The 20,685-nt window shown below is 37.2% G+C and overlaps 2 protein-coding genes across 11 annotated transcripts in view; one reads left to right on the plus strand and one right to left on the minus strand.

The window, feature by feature from the left end:
* Positions 1 to 8,621, plus strand: part of PALS2 (protein associated with LIN7 2, MAGUK p55 family member) — a 218,525-nt gene extending 209,904 nt beyond the window's left edge. For all 9 annotated transcript variants that reach the window (XM_060020613.1, XM_060020614.1, XM_060020616.1 and 6 more), the window contains one exon: positions 6,218 to 8,621. In XM_060020613.1, coding sequence (XP_059876596.1) covers positions 6,218 to 6,394 — 177 coding nt within the window. In that variant the 3' untranslated portion in view covers positions 6,395 to 8,621. The remainder of the gene's footprint in view (positions 1 to 6,217) is intronic.
* Positions 1 to 20,685, minus strand: part of GSDME (gasdermin E) — a 94,978-nt gene that overhangs the window by 11,365 nt on the left and 62,928 nt on the right. The window contains exon 9 of one of the 2 annotated variants that reach the window (XM_060020619.1): positions 19,412 to 19,664. In XM_060020619.1, coding sequence (XP_059876602.1) covers positions 19,434 to 19,664 — 231 coding nt within the window. In that variant the 3' untranslated portion in view covers positions 19,412 to 19,433. Of the gene's footprint in view, positions 1 to 17,045; positions 19,665 to 20,685 lie in introns of those variants that run through there. The other variant, XM_060020618.1, reaches the window with a different exon arrangement.

Raw genomic sequence — 20,685 nt, forward strand, 5'->3', positions numbered from 1 at the left:
AGAATAAAAATTTGTTCCCTAGATGTAGTTAGGATTTGGAACCGTATTGCTTTTACTTAGAAACCATTGTTCACTCTATTTTAAAACAAGTTTACTCCCCCTATGTAAATGAAATGGACCAATGTTAAAAAGTGCATATTAATCTAACTCCCTCACTTTACTAATGTGGAAACTGGTCCCGAAGACCCCTCACTTTACTAATGTGGAAACTGGTCCCGAAGACCAATAACAAGTATGTTCATCATAAGGTTTACTATTGGTAGAGTTAGGTGTTCTGACTTTTAGTTGTTACATGTCTTTTTCTCTTGTTCTTCCTCTCTTTTCTCATGTTACGGAAAATTTTAAATATGTACAAAAGAGGGAAGAAATGAACTCCCAAGTACCCATCACTTAGCTTCAATAACACATGGCCATTTTTGTTTCACTTAGACCTCTCTTCACTTCCTCCCTTACCATGAATTATTTTGAAGTAAATCTTTGATATTATATCAACCATAAGTACTTTAGTATTTATCTCTAAAAGATAGACTTTTTGGACATAACCATAACACCATTAGCATATCAAACATTAGGAAGAGCAACTTTTTCCTCAATATCATCAATATACAGTCTGTATTTGAATTTCCTCAGTATTTATCTATTTTTTTTTTGACAGTTTGTTCAAATCAGGATCCAAGCAAGATTAACATGTTGCATTTACCTGATGTCTTCTAAATCTCTTTTTTTCCCCCAGCTTGAGGTATAATTGATACACAATAAACTGTACACGTTGAAAGTATACAACTTGATAAGCTTGGGCGTATGTATACACGCATGAAGCTACTGCAGTCAAGATAACAAGCATGTCCCTCGTCTTCATAAGTTTCCTTGTGCCCCTTCAGAGTCCCTCCCTCCTTCTTCTACCTCTTCCCCACTATAGGTGATAAGCCTTGAGATCAGGTAGTTTTAATCCTCTTTGTTCTTTTGCAGGTTGCTCCATGTGTCTACTGAACTTTATGAATATCTGAAATATAGTTATCAATGTTTTTATATCACTGCCAACGAATTCTAACGTTTGCATCACTTCTGGATTGGTTTTGACTGAATGACTTTGCTCCTCATGGGTCTTATTTTCTTGCTTCTTTGCAATCCTGGTAATTTTTTATTGGATACCAGACATTGTGAGCTTTGTCCTGGGATGCAGTAATGTGGAAACAGTTTGTTCCTTTCAGATCTTGCTTTAAAATTTTGTTAGGTAGAACCAGAGCAGTTCTCATTCTAGGGGCAATTATTCTTCACTACTGAGGCAAGACCCATTTGAGCACTCTCCCAGATGGCCCATGCGACCTGAGGTTTTCTGTTCTGCCTGGTGGGCATGGGTACTATTTCTGGCTCAGAAAGAATACCTCTCATCCTTTCTGGTGGTTCTTTGGCGACCCTGGGTCGTGGTAACGTGCACAGATTGGTATTCAGCTGAATGCTGGAGGGGGACCTTTACAAATCTCCAGAGTGCTCTCTCCTTACTGCTATTCTATCCAGTATTCTGTCCTGCAAACTCCTGCTACTTTGTTCTCCCTGGGCTCTCAGCTCTGTCCCAACTTAGAGTCCAGTAGTGTCCTCCTGGGCTCCACCTCACTGTGTTGCAGCTTGGAAACTCTTTCAAGCCAGTAACCTGGGGTAATCATAGGGCTCACCTCATTTGCTTCCTGTCTCTCTGGAATCCCTGTCTTCCATTAGCTGATGTACAGTGTCTTAAAAAGTGTTCCATACATTTGGTCTGTCTTAGTTGTCAGGCAGGAAGGTTAGTCTGATATCTGTGATTGGATATTAGCTGGAAGCAGACCTCTCCCTTTAGACTGTTTTAATCTATAAATCTTCACTGCCTCCCTCCCCTCTCTTTTCACCTTCTAACTTAGTTGTTTAAAAAAACTGGGTCATAGAAAAACTGGGGCCTGGTCTGTAAAGTTCCTCAGTAGCTCTTCACCTAATGATTTTAGCAATTTTTATTGATCTTTGCCTGGCTCAGTTAATTTTTTAGGAATTGTGAAGTGGTGGTATTCCAAGTTTGTCATTTGTTCTGCATTTATAAACTAGAATTCTTCTAAATAATAACTTTTCCTTATCAACTAGTTGATGACTCTGAAGTAGAGTATATATAGGAAAGTCAGAACATAATGCTTGATACTTCCCCTTTAAGGGTCAGTTTTCAGAATAATGGGTTTGTTCAGTAACAGTCTCCAGAGGCGACAGGTGACCAAATAAGGTTTGTGGTTTTTTTAGTTTCATCATGAGCACATGGATTTAAACTTACTTGATGTGTTTTACTCTTTTGCAATTATTATTCTTATTGATGTTCAAATCGCCCCACCTTTGACCAACAGGGGCTTATTTAAGTTGGCCCTTGAGACCTATTTCATGAGCCTAATCGTCTGAGATAGCTTCCTTGCTATATGACAAATGCTCCAGGCTCATCTTGTACATTTTCTATGCCAGGCCAGGAATCAGTTACTTCTCCAAGAAGCTCTGGTTCCTTTTAGAGTAAATGGTATTTTAGGACCGTAATACTAGGGGTGCACATTGTCCCAAGATGGATCATTATTTCTAGCTAAATGCACCTTTTAGGTAGACAGAACTAGTTTGGTTATGTGCTTTTTTGTTTGTATGTTTGAAGGAAACTAAATCATGAATATATATTGATACTTCCCAATCAAATTCAGGATTACAGGGTTTTATTTAACCTCTTTCATATATATAACTCCATTCTCCTAGGCTGAGTATCCCAGTTCTCAAAAACACCGGGGAGTGTTAGAATATAGCACATAATTGCTCATTTGATTCATCTCACAGTACACGTACAACAGTCTGAAAATAAGTGTACAAATACTACCAGGTATGATTACTGTGAACTGTCTCTTTCTCCTTTATCCTTAGGGTTTATCCCACTAAGCGTATACAGTCAAATCAAATCGCTGTGTTTTAAAGTCACTTGGAATACTCTCTGTGTACTTAGGTCAGCTATTACTCTCTGATGTTTAAATTGTCCTGTCTTCAGCTAAGAAGAGCCTATTCATCTTGTTTTCTGAGTCTTTTTAACACAACCCCATGAACTTTGATGTGCTTCCTGGTATGACGAGCTGCTCCAGGTTATCCTTACACATTTCTTGGCCCAGATCTGGAACCAGCCTTCCAAAAGCCCTGGTTCCTTTTAGTGGGAAATGGTATTTAGAGATAATATAGAAGCTAAAGGTGTGCATTCAACTTAGTTTGTCATTGTTTCTAGGTCTTCTCAGTGGCCAGATGAAGGAAATATATTTTCCCCTTTTGGAAAATATACATCATTAATTCAGTTGGATAGTTTCAACTCACATTTTACATTTTTACTTCCTGGACTATGTTTATCTTTTTTTCCTCCTATGCTGAAAGTCTTGGTTCCTGATGACATTAACATAATTTCTGACTTTACATGTGTAAACTAAACACATACTATATATATAATTTGAGTAACAATATTAACATTAACAGTATGATTATTGAAAAGTTTTAAGTTTCAGACAAACTTTTTTAAAAAAATTGTTCTTATGATATATCCCTTGAGTATTATTTTAAAGTCGCTAAAATAATTCTTTTCTGTGGTTAAGGCATCAACTTGAAACACAGATTTGTTTCATTTTGCTTTTGCTTTTTAGGTATTGCTCTTTTTATTTTTATTTGAATTTGATTTTGTTGTAATATAATTCTATACATTTTCATAGTTTCAAAGTAAATCTTAAAAACAAACAAACAGGGGCTTCCCTGTTTGTGGCGCAGTGGTTGAAAGTCCGCCTGCCGATGCAGGGGACACGGGTTCGTGCCCCGGTCTGGGAAGATCCCACATGCCACGGAGCGGCTGGGCCCGTGAGCCATGGCCGCTGAGCCTGCGCATCCGGAGCCTGTGCTCCGCAACAGGAGAGGCCACAGCAGTGGGAGGCCCTCGTACAGCAAAAAACAAACAAACAAACAAAAATCTAGCCTTTCCCTATCCTCTCTACTCTATTACCTCCTACCCACATAGTCATTTTTACAATTTTTTTTTAATATAAGCAAGTATGTATGTGTATCCTCCCTCCCTCATTTCTTACATAAAAGGTAACTTACTACATACAGTAGTCTGCCTGCGTTTTTCACTTACTAATATATTCTGGAGATCATTCTAGAGCCATACATAGAGATTTTTTAATTCATTTTTCCATCTATATGGTATACTCCATTATTGTTACAGGATTGTTATTGTCAAAAAAGAATTTTTTTTTTTATTAACGACAAATTGCTAATGACTATTAGGTAAGATTTGTTTACAAGTTGAATTGTGGCCTGTTTATACATCTATAATAAAAGATATTTTAGTTGTTTCAAATTGATTTTGAAATCTTAGTGAAAATATTAACTATAGTACTAGTATCCCTCAGGCTTAGTTGGGAACCCATTTCTCTCTATATACTTTCCCTTTAGGTGTTTTCACCATATCCACTAACTTACATATCGTTGTTATGCTGATGATTCCTAATTTATATGTAGATAACCCAGACCTCAGAGCTCCAATTTATATAACCATTACCTACTTAACGTTACATCTGCACTTGAATGTCTCACAGACATGTTAAACTTAACATGTACAAACAAAGTAGAATGTTTTGTTTCCTCTCACCAATATCGTGTTTTTCACACTCCCACCCCCTCAACTCTGCATCTTCTGCAACCACCCATTTATTCAAGCTAGAAACTCGAGCTATTTTTTTTTTTTTTGCCGTATGTGGGCCTCTCACTGTTGTGGCCTCTCCCGTTGCGGAGCACAGGCTCCGGACATGCAGGCTCAGTGGCCATGGCTCACGGGCCCAGCCGCTCCGCAGCATGTGGGATCTTCCCGGACCGGGGCACAAACCTGTGTCCCCTGCATCGGCAGGCGGACTCTCAACCACTGCGCCACCAGGGAAGCCCCTCGAGCTATTTTTGATTCATTCATATTCCTCATTTTTCATATCCAGCCCATCAGTTAATCCTGATGATTTTATCACCAAAATATATTTCTAGTCTGGTGTCATTTCCATCTCCTCTGCCACCATCATAATCCAGAGATGTCTTTCCATTGCATCTAGGTCCTCCATGACCTAGCCTGGGCTATCTCAACTTACTACCCACCCTCCCTAAGCCTCCATCCATCTTGGTCTTTCAGTATCTTAAACACATCTGGGTGATTTTCCTGCTGAACTTTACATTCCTATTTCCTCTGCCTGGAATGGTCTTTCTCCCACTATAGTTCTCAGTTTAAATGTAATTTACTCAGTTTAAATATCATTTATTCATTTGTAGAGTATTTGTAAGCACTGTGTCTAAAGTAGATCTCTTAAAATTCTTTGTTCCTGGTTGGTTTCTTTCATAGTACTTATTACAACTTGCAGGTTTTTGTTTATTTGACCTATATTTGTCTCCTCCACTGGAGGGTAGGAGCCCATTCTTTCTTATTCATTTTTATATACACAAATTATGAAATACAGTAGACGCTTTAATAGGAGCTCAGTATTTGAAGAACATGTAGAAGCATTATGAAATTTCATAACACTTGCAATTTAATGAAAAGCTTTACTTGCTCATGCAAAACCCATTACTTATTTATTCCCCCACATTGTTCCAAAATGACTAGAAATATTTTATGAAATATAAACAGTACTAGCTAAAAAAATAGATAAAAGTGTGTGTGTGTTGTTGGGGGTGGGGAGCATGGACAGGCAGCCTTCAAAATACATTTCTGAGGTTCTTTTTCTTAGAGAAAGGCAGCAAATTTGGCTTTGAGCTTAACAGCCGCTGCAGATTGGGTTCCATGAGTTACAGGATCCATACGATAAAAATGTTTTGAGAAGGGTGATGCAGTTGGGCTAGAGACCAGTCACCTACAAGAATTCTTTTATTACTTTGGGTTTCACCCCAAGATATTGTCAGCAGTCTTTTAATCAGGAATCTTACCTTAGTATCAGTGAAACAGAAGATACAGAATACTCATAAATTCAAACATGAGTGCCAGCTGGAAAGACTAGGATAGGAACAGATGATGATGTCTTTTTTAACAATCTATATAGATTAGATTTTGAGGATTAGTATCAGAATCACAACAAACAAATATCCAACCTACTTATTTCACTTTGAGTTGGTTTTGAGCAATTAAATATACATTATGTAAACTTTTCCTTTTAAAACTCTTTGACAGGACTCTGACTTGAAGAAAACAGTGGATGAAAGTGCACGGATTCAAAGAGCATACAACCACTATTTTGATCTGATCATTGTAAATGACAATCTAGACAAAGCCTTTGAGAAACTACAAACTGCCATAGAGAAACTGAGAATGGAGCCACAGTGGGTCCCAATCAGCTGGGTTTACTGATGATTCAATAAGGTTCACAATTAAAATAAAACTTTCAAAAAGTGACTGCAACAAATAAACCTTCTACTGAGAAAATACATGCACAGATAGAAGATATCTGCCAAGTCCAGGCATTTTTATTGTGTAGATTGAAGTACCAGTACACTATTCTGGATTTTTATAGAAAATGTGGTTGGGAAGGTATACTAATATATAATTTATCTTAATTTTTCTAACTTTTTATGAATAATCTTTCTATTCATATCACATAAAGAAATGCGTTGAAGCATTTTGTATATGTTTTGATTTAGTACCCTTGCCTTTTTCATCAAAGGAATTTTCAAATCATTCACTCTAACATTGGTCTCATATTTTCACTGTGATAATGAATACTTGAAATAGTTTTGTAAAGCTGTCATTTAGTTCAGTATTTAGTGAAGGGTCAGCTACTCTTATTAGGAGAAAATAATGGTTTATTGGCCTTCTTTCCTAATATGTATAATTTCTTACAGAAGCAGAATTTTAATGTCAGTGCTACAGCTAGTCTACTACCATCCAATACTGACATCAGAAGTCTGCTCAATGCTACATAGTTTCATTATTACAGAGATGTATGGCTATCCACTTTAATTTACGCAGCTATATTAGTTTTTTCCCTTCATTCTCTCTCGTGAAAATATGAAGAGCAATACTTTGCACTCTCATTTGTTGCAGTGACAGGCTGATGCTTCGTTAACATGTACACAACAAGCAAGGCCGTGCCAGCTGAGAGGGTGCCTTATCCTGCAAAACCTTACAGCAAAATGACTCTGAAAGTTGATTTATTTGTACATGTAAAAGTTTAACTAACAAAAATGAACCTATTGCTTTATACAGTTTTTTAATTAGGATATGGTCAGCAAATGTATCACACCTCTGAAAATTTCTGTGACGCTGAAAAATGCCTCCAAGTTTGCAATTGGGGGGTTTTGTGAACAATCAGTGTGCTTTTGAAGTGTGATGTGATCATTAGGGTATTTTTTTCGGTTTGTTATGTTGTGAACCAAATCCATTGAACGATTTATGAAATTTGGAAATAATTGTCAGCTGTTTTATCTCAATATAATATATACATTATATAATATGTACATTGTATGTATTATATAATATATATTAAATAATGTATTATATATATTTTTTACATTTCTGTTAGGAAATGTACTTTTTTGTTTAATGATTAGGAAAACAGTTTTCCGTCTTTAGATGCATTAACATATACAAATTTCCAAACTTAATCTCAGTTAGTATATTCTTTTAGGATTCTTAGATGGTATAAATTCTTCCTAAAACATATTCAGAGATGCAGGTCATCATTAAACTAAGTTAGCCATATTTTATATTGCTGCTAGCTTTTCACATAAACAGTATTCACACTTAAAGGGTTAGGTGCTTAAATACTGGTGGTCATCTTTGTCTGGTGCTAGGCACCAGACACCTGGCTGCTGAATTTGTTTTCCCCTCACCAAAGCTGTCACACAGAATGCGGCCAGGAGGACTCAGAGGGAAGAGAAAATACATGGCATTAAGCAGCACGCACACACTGTTCTTCACAATGAGACCGAACACCCAAGTTGCTGTATGGTTAAGATTGGAAATCCATAGGTGTTTTTTTTCATCCAGCATTTCATATCCAGAACACAAATTCATGTTTTGTCCTAGGATAGGAAATTGGTGGCAGAATGGATCACACCCTTTTAATAACTTTGGTAACTTTTAAACCACATATATTTACATCAAATTCTTGGCTTCTCAAAGCAACATGAATCAAAGCACAGTGTCGAGATGATGTCCCATGACTTAGTGTCTCAACACACTGTAAGCTTTAAGAGAAATTGTATTTCCACATTCTCAGGAAATGTGCTGTCTTCTGCGGTGTGCCTTCATGCTGCTGTGTGGAGCCTCTTTGGAATCATTGTAGCAGCTCAAGAAGTTTATACACAAAATATTTTACCCATCTTGACACAACAGAGATGATTTTTACATCATATATATCTTAAGCCTTATCATATGGTATAAAATGCACATTATTTAGAAAACAGACTACACTTAAAGGAATTATTTCTATTATAAATGGTATTCATGACTAACTACTTAGTTAATATGAGATGCCTCCTAATATAAAATGGAACAGTGCAGTTGATTTCATTTCAGTCGAGACGCCAGAGCTGAAGAGAATAAATTTAGAAAAGTTCGTTTATCTCAGTAAAGAGTCATTGAACTTGAAACTCAAGTCCCATCTGGGTCTGCAGGAACCAGCAGAGCTCTGCTGGGGCAAGGAGTCCCAGAGGCTCTGGGATTCTCCCGAGGCAATGAGAGTATAGTTGTGATCAACGAAATGTGAACCTCTCTTGTAGGAAAGGTCTAAGATAATTAGCTTTTACTAATGAGAAAATAGTTTAAAGTGATGTTGAACAATTGGTAATAGTTAAAATATACATGCACGTGCATATGCTTTTGGGAAACGATGTGCCAGTACACTAATGCACCTGAGGATTCCTTGTGGACAGGTGAGTATCCACATTCAGCATTCAGGGCATGACTGTTTATATACAGCTAAATATTATATATATTTTTTATTTTTAAATATACAAATACCCCATATCCATAGAGTTGATGTCCCTGGATGAATCATTTAACCGTAAGTAGTAGAATATATGTGATGCACTCAAGTAGAATTTTACTTTTATTACAGCCATGCCTCGATTATGCAGTCTCAATTTCTGTTTGATATTTGGATAGTATCAAATAAAATACTATCCAGTACATCAGAACTTTGTTTACTTTTGCCAAGTCTAACCATACCATTGCTGAAGATAGCTTTCTAAAGTAGAAATCGTATCATAAACCCAGTACAGCAATAGTAGCCTGAACCCTAGATTCTAGAATCTAGTAAATTTAATATAATAGCTTATAAGGACAAGTTTTCTTTAAAAGAGCAAATTGGATATTAACACAAATTTAGAAAATAATGCAAATTAGCAATAAAATATGTTAGTGTAGCATTATAGACTGGCCAGATACTAACTGCTTTGACCGTAATATCCCAGTGACAGTAGAGGATGATCGTTGCTTTAAAGATTCATTTAAATTTGTACTTATTTTTATGGATAACAGTAAGTGTCATGATCCAGTAATTGGGGTTGATTTTTATGATGGATAGCTATGGAGTTAGGTACAATTATTTTAAATTTGTAAACACTGAACATAAAAGTTTTGAAAATTGGTCAAAATAATGATCTACTTAACATTGTACTTACACGGCTTCTGAAACAACACCCCGTTTTCCAGAAATCACAGGCTAGGGAGCCAATAATTTTATAGTAATGAATCTTTATACTAAGAATGGAAAAAGCAATCGTGAAGTTTTATGTATATAGATAGCAGGTCATTTTTTAAACGTTTGAGTCACCATATATAATATATATATTATATATATATATATAATGTATATATATATATATATTATATATATACACACACAGCTATGTGTATAATATGTAAAAATTCTCCCAAGATACGTGAATAGTAAAATTAAATCTGTTCACCCACGTAATTATAACTAGTGCTTTTACATTTTTAATTACTCCCTATTCTTAGACATTATGAAACTTTTTTCACATTGTTTTCATAGGCTCTGGCTTTACCTTGAGGCAGATACTAATCCCCTTTCTGAAAAATATATTTGGAATTAAGCTCAGAAAATTATTATAACTTAGTTTCCTTAGGGAAAAAGGACAGAGTCCTAGATGGAAGCCTCTTGGGAAATACTTATTTAAACCTTCAAATGAGTTTGTGATATGGTTCCGGCTTAGAGATTATGGTACCTGCCCTCCTCTTGTTTCATTGGATTTGTTGTGAGAATTCATGTAATAACATCTGTAATAGATTTGGAGTTCTTGGGAGAAATTCAGAATTTTAAATAAGAGGATTATTGTATATAGTACAAGTTAATATTATTCACAGACTTTTAAGAATACAGTCGACTAATAATTCATGAGTTTTTACGTATACATTGTGTATCTGCAGAAGATAACAATTATAATTTTTTTAAGGTAAGATTATTTTTTAACTGCATTTTTGTTAGCTTCAAGTTTTATTCATTTTTAATATTTCCCATAATTTGTCATGTTACTTTGTGTGTTCCTGGAATGATTTAATGCACAGAATCAAAAATGAGTCCTTAAAAACACTAAAAAGTGAAGGAATGATATCTCATTTCTAAGGTAAGAATTTAAAAGCACGTTTGCACTACTTCTGCAATACACTGTACTGCTTTCTTTAAAATAGTCTCTCTTTTGATAAAAATAGAGCTGGTGTACTTCTACTGGTTGAGATCCTAATTCTGACTCCTGACCATGTGACCTTTGATAAAATTTATATCTCCCTTTAGTTTTAATATTACACTTGTTAAATAAGGCTAACTTAATATTTGTCTTCACCTTAAATTACAAGAAGTAATTTATAACTCTGATGTGATAAATGCTAAATTGGAAAATCCTTATTAAGCTACTTTATCTGTTTATTCACTTACCCTGAGGTTGCTTATCTTTTAGTTCTTTTAAAATGTACCTCTTTTGGAGGTAACATAGTGATTGGTGCACACCATTCAGAAATTCTACCTTCAGTTTTAAAACAGCTCTGAGGATGCATTGATAGTTCCAGCCTGGAAGAGGATGTGTTCTGCTCTCTTAGTGGTCCTGGTCAGGAGGTCTTGAGTTCAGAATCCTACTCTTAAGTCCAAACCTTTAGCAAATCCTTGCTACCTTGACCACTCACAAGTCAAACAAAATTTAAGTAGGCAGTCCACAATTTAAGTAAGCATCCAGAGACACTCTGATGTTTGCCCCTTAAAGCTGCCCTACCTTATGCCTGAAGTGTAAGTTGTTTAGTGTAAGTTTAAAAGGCATCTGTTTCTTTAAAAGGGGAAACACATTCAGTTAGGTCCAGTTAGGGGACCTTGAATGCATGGTATGGATGCATAACATGAATGCATTTTAGATTTGTTCTCTAACTGTTTCAGGGCCATTGGCTGATACTGTAGTGCTATGATAAATCTGACTTGCCTCCACGTGCCAAAGTCGGTCAGAAGTGACAATTTTTTTTTTCCCTACCAGCTTTTACTGTTTCTAATCTCTGGCACAAACTGAATGAACACATCTACAGGTAATGTAAATGCCACTTACAACTTGGCAGATTAAATGCCTAAATGCTTGCAATGTCTTGCAACTCAAGACAATGGGACTTGTCTTGAGTCCCATTGAACAGGTATTGTCACTACCACAGAGTAGAAGCCAAAAGGTCTTATTTTAAAAGTTGGAGATAGATGTCTTTACTGCACTTCAGCAATAGCATGCCAGGGGTAGAAACATACAAATATGACAAGCCATGCCTGAAATTTGACCTTCCTCACATCAGTCAAGGTGGCCTGGGAGCTTGGAGGAAGAGGGAAACTCCTCTGCTATGTATTACTAACCCAGAAGTCATTACCAGTTAAAATGTGTGGTTCTCATCTTACTCTTAAATAGGAGAGGCAGGCAGTGGTATGAGTAACCTTACTTTGGAGACATAAACCTTGTTCTGGTAAACACGGTCCAACTGAGAGATGCCTTAAGTCTTTTCAGTAAAACCTGATTTGAGGAATAGCTGATCTCCATCTGTAACTGAAATACAAGATAAATATTTCCTTTGGCTGTGTGTCCACTTTAAAAAACAGCTGCTGACTCCTGTTTTTTCAGTAACATTGATTTTTAAGAAAGTGGTGTCTTGGATTTTGCTATAGAAGAAGGAGCACTGGGGTTCAGCAGCTGGTATAATTTCCACGTTGTTAGCTCTGTTAGAGCCCATGATGAGAAATTGATGTGAAGACCTTGGGGGACTTTTTTTCCATCTCTCTTGGTATATATTTATTTTGAACACATATGCATGCTCCTTTTAACCTCTGGTCTTTGAAATGATTGTAGAAGAGACCTTTATGTTTTTGTTTGTTTTTTAATGGAGGGCAAAATGCTTGTTAGCAACCAAAAAATCAAAGCTGAACAAGCTGCCAAAGTAAGTTTCTGGTGAAAAAAGTTTAAAAATAAAATTGCTACTGCTTTCCAAGTAACTGTATTACTAGTTCCTGTATAAAAGAAACATTATTGCTGTCCTTGTATAAATAAAATTTTCCTGCAGTACAATTAAGTATTGATTTCTCAGAAACTGTCCCTATAAATTTTTCTTTTCACATTATTTCCATATGTTGTCCAAAATGAAAGTTACTGAAATGTCCAATCTGTGAGATTGCATACTCCTGGTAAAATATTTTTGTATATGTAAAGAAATAAATATTTAATATTGGGAAATTGTAGTGTTTCATTTATAGGTAGCACTAAGGCTTGGAGATAATAAAATACAGAGAGTATCAGATGAGCTTCACCAATTTCTTTTAAATGCTAATAGTCTTTGTTAAAAGCCTCTGATGTTATTTTAGATCTTCCCACCAAAATAGATCAATTTTTCACCTGCCTCCCTTTTTTCACAAGGAAATCCTAATTATTGTTTCGTCTGTCCCAGCCCAAAGATTCCGTGGCTTTCAAAGATGACTTCTTCAAGGAAAGATTTCCAGAGACAGGGAAGGTTAAAATACAGGATCAAGAAAAGACCTCTAAGCTTAGATGGCATGGAATACTAGGACCATTTCCCAGCTAGCCAAGAAAGAGAAACCCTGATGGGAAAGACAATGCCTGCTGTGGCACACAGCTCAGCCCTGAAGCCTGCGGTGAGAAAGGGAGGTGGACCCACCAGACTGGCCAAGGGATGGAGGCGTGAATGTGGGTGAGTGCAGGAAGCCTGTTTCCAGAAAAGGTACTTTGGCAACTCTTTCCCAAGCTAGTTTCCAGGATTCTATACCTCATACTTCAGAAATTGCTAGTCTAGTGTATTTCTGGTATTTCTGAAAGAATTAGTCTTTTAACTGAAATATAGCTGCTTTACAATATTGTTAGTTTCAAGTGTACAGCATAGTGACTCTGTATTTTTACAAATTATATTCCATTATAGGTTATTACAAGATCATGGGTATAATTCACTATGCCATACAGTAAATCCTCACTGCTTATCTATTTTCCATATAGTAGTTTGTATCTGTTAATCTCATATCCTTAATTTGTCCCTCCCCCCTCCCCCTTTTAGTAACCACAAATTTGTTTTCTATGTCTGTGAGCCTGTTTCTGTTTTGTATATACATTCATTGGTATTATTTTGTAGATTCCACATGTAAGTGAGTATCATATAGCATTTGTCCTTATTTCACTAGGCATAGTACTCTCTAGGTCCATCCACATTGTTGCAAATGGCAGTATTTCATTCTTTTTTATAGCTGAGTAATATTCCATTACATATATATATATACACACATCTTTTTTTTTGAATTTTATTTTTTTACACATCAGGTTTTTATTATCTATTTTATACACATCAACATATACATGTCAATCCCAACCTCCCAATTCATCACACCACCGCCACCACCCCCCGCCACTTTCCCTCCTTGCTGTCTGTATGTTTGTTCTCTACATCTGTGTCTCTGCAAACTGGTTCATCTGGATCATTTTTCTAGGTTCCACATATATGCGTTAATATATGGTATTTGTTTTTCTCTGACTTACTTCACTCTGTATGACAGTCTCTAGATCCATCCACATCTCTACAAGCGACCCAACTTCATTCCTTTTGTGGCCGAGTAATATTCCATTGTATATATGTACCACATCTTCTTTATCCATTCGTCTGTTGATGGGCATTTAGGTGGCTTTCATGAACTGGCTATTGTAAATAGTGCTGCAGTGAACATTGGGGTGCATGTGTCTTTTTGAATTATGGTTTTCTCTGGGTATGTGCCCAGTAGTGGGATTGCTGGTCACAATGGTAATTCTATTTTTAATTTTTTAAGGAACCTCCATACTGTTCTCCATAGTGGCTGTATCAATTTACATTCCCACCAGCAGTGCAAGAGGGTTCCCTTTTCTCCACACCCTCTCCAGCATTTGTTGTCTGTAGATTTTCTGATGATGGCCATTCTACCTGTTGTACCTCATTCTACGTACTTTTGATTTGCATTTCTCTAATAATTAGTGATGTTGAGCAGCTTTTCATGTGCTTCTTGGCCATCTGTATGTCTTCTTTGGCGAAATGTCTATTTAGGTCTTCTGCCCATTTTTGGATTGGCTTGTTTGTTTTTTTAATATTGAGCTGCATGAACTGTTTATATACTTTGGAGATTAATCCTTTGTCCGTTTGCTTCGTTTGCAAATCTTTTCTCCCATTCTGAGGATTGTCTTTCCATCTTGTTTATGGTTTCCTTTGCTTTGCCAAAGCTTTTAAGTTTCATTAGGTCCCATTTGTTATTTTTGTTTTTATTTCCATTACTCTAGGAGGTGGGTCAAAAAGGATCTTGCTGTGATTTATGTCAAAAAGTGTTCTTCCTATGTTTTCCTCTAAGAGTTTTACAGTGTCTGGTCTTACATATAGGTCTCTAATCCATTTTGAGTTTCTTTTTGTGTATGGTGTTAGGGAGTGTTCTAATTTCATTCTTTTACATGTGGCTGTCCAGTTTTCCTAGCACCACTTATTGAAGAGACTGTCTTTTCTCCATTGTATATCCTTGCCTCCTTTGTCATAGATTAGTTGACCATAGGAGCGTGGGTTTATTTCTGGGCTTTCTATCCTGTTCCATTGATCTGTATTTCTGTTTTTGTGCCAGTACCATATTGTCTTGATTACTGTAGCTCTGTAGTATAGGCTGAAGTCAGGGAGTCTGATTCCTCCAGCTCCGTTTTTTTCCCTCAAGACTGCTTTGGCTATTCGGGGTCTTTTGCATCTCCATACAAATTTTAAGATTTTTTGTTCTGGTTCTGTAAAAAATGCCACTGGTAATTTGATAGGGATTGCATTGAATCTGTAGATTGCTTTGGGTAGTATAGTCATTTTCACAGTATTGATTCTTCCAATCCAAGAACATAGTATATCTCTCCATCTGTACACCACATCTTCTTAATGCAGTCGTCTCTCGATGGGGACTCAGGTTGCTTCCATGTCTTTGCTATTGTAAGTAATGACGCTGTGAACATTGGCGTGCATGTATCTTTTCAAATTAATGGTTTCATTTTTTTCAGGTAGTGGGATTGCTGGATCACGTTAGTTCTATTTTTAGTTTTTGAGGACCCGCCATACCGTTTTCTGTAGTGGCTGCACTGATTTACATTCCCACCAGCAGTATACAAAGGTTCCCTTTTCTCCACATCCTCTCCAACATTTGTTGTTGTAGGCTTTTTGATAATAGCCATTCTGACCAGTTTGAGGTGATACTTCATTGTGGGTTTGATTTGCATTTTTCTAATAATTAGCAGTGTTGAGCATCTTTTCTTGTGCCTGTTGGCCATCCCTATATCTTATTTGGGAAAATATCTATTCACGTCTTCTGTCCATTTTTTGATTGGTTTTTTTCTATGATTGAGTTGTATGAGCTGTTTGTATATTTTGGATATTAACCCCTTGTCGGCAGCCTCATTTGCAAATATTTTCTCCCATTCCATAGGCTGCCTTTTTGTTTAGTTGATGGTTTCATTTGCTGTGCAAAAGCTTTTAAGTTTAACTCAGTCCCATTTGCTTATGTTTGCTTTTATTTATTTAGCGTTGGGGGACTGATCCAAGAAAATATTGTTATGCTTTATGTCAAAGAGTTTTTCACCTATATTCCAAAAAAAATAGGTTTTAAGTCAAGTCATCCCTTGGTATGCATGGTAGGGCATCTGTGGATTGTATAGTATTGTAGTGTTTATTGAAAAAAATCCCCATATAAGTGGACCTATGCAGTTCAAACTCACGTTGTTCAAGGGTCCAACTGTGTGGTTCATTCTTCCGTCTTATACTACCTGTTAGTTTTCTATCACTGCAGTAACAAATTACCACAAACTTAGCAGCTTAAAATACAAACTTATCATCTCAGTTCTGTAGGTCTGAAGTCCAACACAAGTTTCACCAGGCTAAAGTGAAGTTGTCTCCCAGGCCCTGCCCTGGCTCTTACCTGCAGGTCTGGAGGAGAATCTGCGTCCAGGCTCTTGCATGTTGTTGTTGGACTCCAGTTCCATGCAGTTGTAGAACCGAAGTCCCCTTCCTTGCTGGCTGGCTGACCGACTGCTCTCTTGTCCTTGAACTGGCCCCCTCTGTCCTGAGAGCCAGTGACAGCAGTGAATTCTTCTCATGCCTCCTCTTTCCTGCATTTTCTTTGGCTAAATCCCTCTCTCACTGACCCTTCTGCCTTCTTTCTTTTAAGGCTCCACCCAGATAATCCAGAATAATCTGTCCATCTCAAGGTCCACAACCTAAAAACACCTGTGAAGTCTCCGTTTGCCAGGTTCTAGGGATTTATTAGGTCATGAACACATTTTAGGGTCCCTTATCAGGCCACACCACACCAGCTAGTCATGTCAGCATTTCTTCCTATATCCATTTATGAAACAAAAGTGGTTGTGGAAACATCAGCGTTAAGGTGGTTGTTCTGTTCTAGGAAATACTACTGTATTTACTTGCGGTTTTCTAGATGTTCTGGGATACTAGAACTTGTTTCCAAATCTAATTATTGAAAGAAGTATGGTTCTGGATCTCAAGCAGTAAATAAACATACATTTAAAATTAATATTTAATGATGAGGAAACTAGTTAGTTAGAAGAACCTTTTGGAGGCCCAGTCTCACCCTCACTGGAGTCCAGCACTACTTACTACCTCACCCACCAGATCCCAGTGGGGGTCTGCTGTAGCAGCATAAGGCTGTATCTTTTTCTTTTTTTCCAATATCTTTATTGGAGTATAATTGCTTTACAATGGTGTGTTAGTTTCTGCTTTATAACAAAGTGAATCAGCTATATGTATATCTCTCCATATCCCTTCCCTCTTGCGTCTCCCTTCTACCCTCCCTATCCCACCCCTCTAGGTGGACACAAAGCACCGAGTTCATCTCCCTGTGCAATGCGGCTGCTTCTGGCTATATCTATCTTTTTCAACAGCTAATGTCTAAAACACAGTCCAGCAAGATAACTGGCCAGTCTTAGACAGATTGCCTTAGTTGCTGTAACCCAAACTTCCAGCACTTGCTTAGATGATGGCATCTTTTCTTTCTGTCTTAAGCCTATCTTTAGTTTTTGATGTTTTGGGTTTTTTGTTGTTATTTTTAAGACGTACAAAATTGTAACAGGAAGAGAAGGGTGAACCACTCCCCCCAGTGCCTCTTGCGCCCCAACCTCTAAATCCTTTCCTGTAAACTCTTAAATGAGGGTTCCCATGCATTGTGATACATGTATATCTGTTTTTCACACAAGTAGGTTCATATCACACATTCTCTCTGCAGTATGTTCCTTATACTTATTTCAGAAAACCAGACAAGAGGCATGTATAGTACCACCATCTTAACACAACTATCTTGACTTTTGAATGTTCTTTCCAATTTGTGAATAAGGTGCTTATTTTCTACGTTGTTGCCACCACTCTGTGTCCTTCTTTTCTTATATATCATAAGTATTTGCATAATTTTGTCTTATTTTAATAGAGGTCATGAAAGGGTTATTTTCATTTCTTCCTTATTAAACATTCATTAAAATCTCAAGTGCAGAAAGGGAATAAGTAAGTGATGCTGAGGTGAAAAACAGGTACTGAGTAACACAGAATGTTTCTAACAACTGCTTGCCCTCCTGCTCTTAAAGTAAGAAATTCTAGCAGTAGGTCTCAGCAGCTTCTTGCTAAGGGAAAGCAGAAGTGGCTTCAGAGCCCCAGTGGCATCAGGAGCACTCAAGAGACAGTTCAGGCTATTAATAGGAGAAGGATATGAAAGCAGAATGAAGAAGAGAAATATATACAATTCAAAGTTTCCTTTGATACAAAATGTAGTATTTTACAAATTCAACATCCAGAACGCATGGGAAATCCACACATTGCTCTAGACATAGGACTGGTACATTCTTCAAAGCATGGCCCTAAGGAACAGTGTCCTGCTGTTAGAGTCTTCTGCTAAACAATAACCTCTGTACTCTAGTGGCATTTACAGTTCGTTTTTCAATTAATCAGTCACTGCATAGCATACAGCACATTCAAAATGGAGCCTTCTATGAAGAAAAATTCCTCCCCACAGCATTCACAAATTTTTGGATCAAAGCATCAGCCTCATCTGTTTTTAACAGGAAGTGGGAACTAGATGGACCCATTTTTCTGCAGAGAAAAGATCTGAATGTACTCTGGCTTACAATTCTCAACTCTCCTCCAGCTCTTTATGTGCTGGGGTCTAACTCGGACACTGGGTTACCAGCACAAGAGGATCTCCTGTGAAAAAGACACTGTACACAGAGTACCTGGTGGCTAAATTTGAGGCGATTCATATGCAAAAAGTCACCACTTATTAAACTGTTCCGTAAGTTCATCTCCTAGATCAGCCTTTCGATCAACCTTTAACGTGGTGATCTAAGCCCCAAAGGCAGTATCTTAATGATGCTGAGAAATAGCCAGGCTTGGCTGATAACACATAGAGGCAGACCTCAGAGATCCTGTGGACTTGGCTGCAGACCACTGCAGTAAAGCGAGTCACACAATGTTGGTTTTCCAGTGCCTATAAAACTTATGTTTATACTATCTTATAGTCTATTATGTGTACAATAGCATTATGTCTAAACAATATATATATCTTAATTTTAAAATACTTTATTGCTAAAAAATGCTAACCATCATCTGAGCCGAGTTGTAATCTTTTTGCAGTAGTATCATCAAAGATCACCATGACAAATATAATAATAATGAAAAAGTCTGAAATACTGGGAGAATTACCAAAATGTGACACAGGGACAACAGTGAGCAAATGCTGTTGGAAAAATGGCACCGACAGACTTGCTCGACTCAGGGTTGTCACAGACCTTAAATTTGTAAAAAAAAAAAAAAAAAAAAAGCATTATCTGCAAAGTGCAATAAAATAAGGTGTACCTGTAATCCACATATGACACGGTTACTGTGCTCTGCCCAAAGCACACAGTCCATTCAGGCTTATATAAAGAATCAGTGGGAAAACGTTAGGGTCCTTCCGGGTGGTAACTTTCACAGAAGGTTGCAGTCTCTCCAGGTTAATGTCAGCTGAGGCAAACAGACGCTGCACGATCCCAAACCTTTCTGTATCTTTCAGTGGAGCCAAGACTGGGTCTTCAAGATCAGACACACCATCATCAGACAGAGCACAGAGCTGAAATGACACATGTAAACAAATCCATCAAAAAAGGTTATAGAAAATCCACATCATTGGCTAATAATGTTAGCACTTTTAACTAATTATGGGGGAAAAATTAAGTTGTTTACATTCCCCAAATAGAGCAGGGAAAACCCTTAGGCTGTAACAGGATATATTTGGCCCAGGCCAGGACCTCCACTTCGCCTGGAGTCCTCTGACCCAATCCCTACTCTCTGAACTCTATCTTCTACTGGATCCAACAACTCCAGTAGATTAGAAAGGTCAGCATATAACTTTCTTATACACACAGTATGTACCGTTTGTTTTTTTTAATTTTAATTCACCTATTAGAATGTCTTACATGTTTGCATGAACTCCTCAAAGGCAGGTACCATGGTTTATTTAGTGATGCTTCTTGCCTTAAGCTCTTCCTTCCACCTGCGACATCCTTCCTCCAGAGTTCCCCACAGAACTTTCCTTCTCATCTCTGAGCTGTTGGTTGAAATGCCACATCAGAAGGGCCTTTCCTAATCCTCTCTCCATTGAGCCACTCGCTACCCCCATATCCCAGCCACTATTATATTATTTTATTGTCTTCATATGCTTGCTGTATCTGAAATTATCTTCCTGACATTCCCTGTTTACTCTGTTTATTAAAACCTAAGCTGCCCAGGAGAGCAGGGACCTGGTCCATTGTGCTTACCTCATACCCTGCCTAGAACATCGACCCTCAGTTGAACGTTAGTTCTTCAGAGAGGTCACATCAAACACTGCTCTAGTTGCAACTGCTCAGAACCTGTGAAACTTTGCTTTTAGGGTCTTGAGCGGTGCCTCTGCACAGTTGTTTTTAATCTTTAGTAATTACAAATTTGCCAGTAGATTTGAATTTTAAACAGGCACTCAGAACCAGATCAGATTAATAATGTAGAAAGTAAAATTTAAAATAAAAAATGAAGCCTTATAAAGGTATGCATGAATTTTAACTGAATCTGAAGGGAATCCAAAAGAATTCCAGACATGTTCTGAGCACTGATAA

This window comes from Delphinus delphis, chromosome 9, assembly GCF_949987515.2.
Source record: "Delphinus delphis chromosome 9, mDelDel1.2, whole genome shotgun sequence".
Lineage (NCBI taxonomy): Eukaryota > Metazoa > Chordata > Mammalia > Artiodactyla > Delphinidae > Delphinus > Delphinus delphis.